General features: G+C 46.4%; 2 protein-coding genes across 16 annotated transcripts in view; one reads left to right on the forward strand and one right to left on the reverse strand.

Annotated features, from left to right (window-relative positions):
* LOC113212294 (uncharacterized) overlaps positions 1-4,012 on the forward strand; it is a 44,266-nt gene that overhangs the window by 8,297 nt on the left and 31,957 nt on the right. The window lies entirely within an intron of this gene.
* LOC113212287 (general transcription factor II-I repeat domain-containing protein 2-like) lies at positions 868-3,074 on the reverse strand. The gene is made up of 4 exons (XM_026430916.2): positions 2,745-3,074; positions 1,852-2,493; positions 1,169-1,752; positions 868-1,081 (listed from the first exon to the last, which is right to left on the reverse strand). Exons 1-4 carry the CDS (start codon positions 3,072-3,074, stop codon positions 868-870), a joined length of 1,770 nt encoding a protein of 589 aa, XP_026286701.2.

Below are 4,012 nucleotides of genomic sequence, written 5' to 3' on the forward strand. Positions count from 1 at the left end.
CGCACAGTGGGAGATTCAGGTTCAAAATCGCGACAAAAGTCAAATCTTTCCATGATCACCTTAAAATTCGCAATTACGGAATTTTCTATGGAAATGTTATCAAAAACCGTCAAAAACCTGCCAATTTAGTGAAAAGTGCAAAATTGGTCCACCCTATCCACCCCACCCCACCCCGAAAACAATATTATAATTGCCAAGTTTTCGGTTCTGTTTCTATGAACGCCGTGCAGCCACAAGTAAAAGTATGCTCACGTGTTCAAACACAAACATATTACATGTTGTGGCAGTTTTTTGGCAGAGCCAGCCGGGCACTTCCCCCAAGAAAGGCGATTTTTAAATACTCAGTATCGCCAAGGTGGCAGCTTGTGGCACCTGTTCTCAAGCGGGATACGTTTATTAGTGTCGTAGCTACCATTTGGTGCAAGAGTTAGAGTGGAACTCGGCGGAACTCAAATTATAACTCAATAAGAAAATACGATAACACCTAACCTCTAAATCTGAACATTTGATTATGATTTATTCCTATTCTCAAGTCTTTGACATGATTAATAAGACTTAAAATGTTGCCCAACTTTTAAATAACAAGAAATGTCACTTCCACACGGTAAAAATAGTTTCTTGTATTCCAAGACCTAGTCTTGGATGCCATTGGCGTTCCCCATAAGATCCAAGACCGGGTCTTGAAATACAAGAAACTTTTTTTACCGTGCAGTCCTTCTAGACCGTGTTTTTCTCAATTTAGAATCATTTTACCAAAGCCACTGACGGAGCGAGTGAGGCGGAGGCAAGCGCAAGGGTCGGTTTAAACACATCCTAGCCAAAACACAAGCGATCAAAGTGCAGTGAAAGTGAAGGGAAATTGTGACTTTAGGTGTCATCTACCGATATCAAACATAAAAATCCGTTGATTCTAAAGATTAGATTTTTGACTTTTGTCGCAATTTTGAGGCCAAATCTCCCACTGTGAGTCGGAGAAACTTGAGCATTTTTCTCCAGTATCAAATTATTAAAGTCAGGCTGCAAACTATTTCGAGCCATGACTCTTAGTTGTGCTGTGAGATGCTCGTCAGTCAGGCGAGACCTGAACCTGTTTTTAACTATTTTCATTAAAGAAAAGAACTCTTCACACACATATGTCGAACCGAATAAGGCCAACATTTTTCTGTACAGCCCCTTCAGTTGAGGGAACCTTTCCGCCGATAATAAAGTACAAAACTCTACTAGCTTCATTGTTGGAAATCGAGATTCGAGCACTTTGTCACAACGCAGATCAATCACTTCGTTTTGAAGAGGTAAAGGTACTTTAGGAAGGGGCATTGTGAAGGGTACTGTCATGAGGGAAATCTCAGTTTGCATTTTACGCACATCTTTAAAATTATCTGCAAATTCAATTCTTAATTTTTTTACAATGTTTGCAAACTTGATGAGATCTAACTCAGAACTAGACAAAGATTTTAGAGACTCAAAATGAAACAATTCCCCTTTCCTTAATTGCTCCTCGAACAAAGTGAGGCGCATTTCAAATCCCTGCACAGCTTGAAGCATGTCTGAGATGACATGACCCTTCCCTTGCAGTTTTAGGTTGAGATTATTTAGATGCCCCGTTACATCAACTAAAAATGCCAACTCGGCGACCCACTTTGGTTTGTCCAATTCGGGAATAGGATGATTTTTCTCCTTTAAAAATATTTTTATGGTGTCCCGCAAATCGAAAAACACCTTCAAAACCTTTGCTCTGCTGAGCCAGCGGACCTTGGTATAGTAGGGAATGTCCTCATACTCGCTCCCAACTTCCTCTAGTAGAGCGCGAAATTGCCGGTGATTGAGACCCTATGCGCGAATTTTGTTCACCGCCTTCACAACGACGTTCATCACCTCGTCTGCAGGCAACGATTTTGCGCACAAGGCCTCCTGGTGGATGATGCAGTGCACATGGGGGAAGTCTGAGGGAAGTCCAAGGCTTTTCAGGTGCACCCGCAGACGCGCCACTAAACCATCCTTTTTGTCCCCACTCACGGACGGACAGCCGTCGGTGGCCAGCCCCACGAACTTGTCCCACTCAAGGCGATACTTTTGGACCACAGCTACAAGAGCGTTGAAGATATCGAGTCCTTTAGTAGTCTCGCGAAGGGGGACCAGGTCGAGCAGCCCCTCCAGGATGTTCATCTCCTCGTCGATGCCGCGCACAAATATTGCCAGCTGCGCCGTATCGGTTAAATCCGTACTCTCATCCAAAGCAAGCGTAAAGTGCGAAAATGTTGCACCCTTGCGCCGCAGCTGGCTGGCGAGATCCCTCGCGATGTCATCGGCCCTGTCCGCGATGGTGTTCGGCGACAGGCTGATGGTCTCGAAGTGCGCGACGGCATCGGGAGCGACAATACTCGCCGCAGTTTTGAGGCACTCCTTGATGAAGGGGCCATCAGTAAAGGGCTTTCCCCGCCTCAACAACATATCGCTCAGAACAAAGCTCGCGTGCAACGCAGTACCGCTTCTCTGAAAAGTAAACACGCCGTTAATTACTCGGAACTAATCAATAAATAGATCTTTTTAAACTTTGGTGGGCGTCCGACGCGTCCGACACATGGCGCGGCGCACGGGAAGGGGGGGGGGGGAGGGCTGTTGGGCCCTCCCGGCCCCGCTAACGCCACCTCTACCCGCGTGACCCAGTGCCATGCACCCGCGGCGGGACTCGAACCCTCAACCAGGTAAAACATTCGGAAAAATGTGCCATTAAATTAACTTACAGTCATGAGACGGTTCGGAGCAGATGTTGTTTTGGCATTACTGGACGCCCGAGCCTCCTTTAGTTCCTCCAGTTTCGCGACACGCTGTGGGGCACTCAAGTTCTTGAATTGTTCAGAATGAGTTGAGTAGTGTCGCTTCAGGTTGAACTCTTTCCGAACAGCGATGACAGTATTGCAAACAAGACAGGTTAGCTTCTCGTCAACGACCACGAAAAAGTACTCGTACTCCCAACGCTGCTGGAATGAGCGATTTTCGCTATCTATTTTGCGCTTTTTCCCAGGCGGTGCCCCGCCGGGTGTTGATGACCCTCCTTGTTTTGATAGGGACATGACTCAACGGCGCACGAAACCAGAATGACATCTCGCCTGCCGCCCGCCCCCTTCCTCGCTAGCCTACGCTCAGCTGATCCGCTCGCCTCAGGTGTCGTCTGCAACGCGTTGACAGACATCGCACGTGTCCCTTCGATGCGTCGATTCGGACGCATGCTCACCGCTCAGTACTCAAATTTGCCGCCCGTGGCGCCCGAAGTGAGTCCGAGCGGCTCCGGCTCGCTCCGGGCCGGCCCGGTGGGTGCCGACCCGGCCCGCCTATCTTTCCCATTGCGGCCCGCTGGGGGCCGCAAGGCTCCGAGCGTCGGGCCGCTCTGGCCCGCGGGCCGCGCGTCTGAGACCCCTGTTCTATGATCTTATAATTTCTTATAATCTTTTGTATAGTCAGTGACATTTCTGTATAAAGTAACTTCACTAAGTCAAAATATATCACTAGTAAATGAAGAAAGAGAACTATCTGGGGAGCTGGGAGCGATGCTGTGGACAAGTCTGACCGAGTGTATGAGATTAGTTCTTTCCCTAATCCACCAAAAGTTTCGAATCTGGTAACCGATTTTGGGTTTTGACTCGAAAATAAAGGGTATTCATGAAGTATGATCCAAATCTTAACTCTGAGTCCCAAACTGTTTAATACATACCCAAAATTTTGAGGCAAAAACTGCGTATTTGAGTGGGGGTATAGGTAATACTCTATGCATCTTTGCAATAAAAACAAAACTGACTACCACTGTAAAGAGAACTGAAAACTGATTCAAAACCAAGCTAAAGATTGGATTTTTGTTTCCTACCCTTCGATCAAATATATCAAAAGATTTTAGCAGAATATCGTAACTCTCATAACAAAAATAGAAAGTGTTTAATTGTCACCAAACTTGGTTTGCAACCTCCCCTAAGGTCCCTTAACATTCTCTAATTTTGAAGAAAGAAAATATTCAAAT

Source organism: Frankliniella occidentalis, unplaced genomic scaffold (genome assembly GCF_000697945.3).
Source record: "Frankliniella occidentalis isolate FOCC.00 unplaced genomic scaffold, Focc_3.1 Scaffold172, whole genome shotgun sequence".
Lineage (NCBI taxonomy): Eukaryota > Metazoa > Arthropoda > Insecta > Thysanoptera > Thripidae > Frankliniella > Frankliniella occidentalis.

Coding starts and splice junctions, on each gene's coding strand:
- LOC113212287 (XM_026430916.2), bottom strand. CDS start 3,074: ATGTCCCTATCAAAACAAGGAGGGTCATCAACACCCGGCGGGGCACCG. Junction 2,494..2,744: donor CTCCGAACCGTCTCATGACT/GTAAGTTAATTT, acceptor TTTACTTTTCAG/AGAAGCGGTACTGCGTTGCA. Junction 1,753..1,851: donor TGAACGTCGTTGTGAAGGCG/GTGAACAAAATT, acceptor TACTATACCAAG/GTCCGCTGGCTCAGCAGAGC.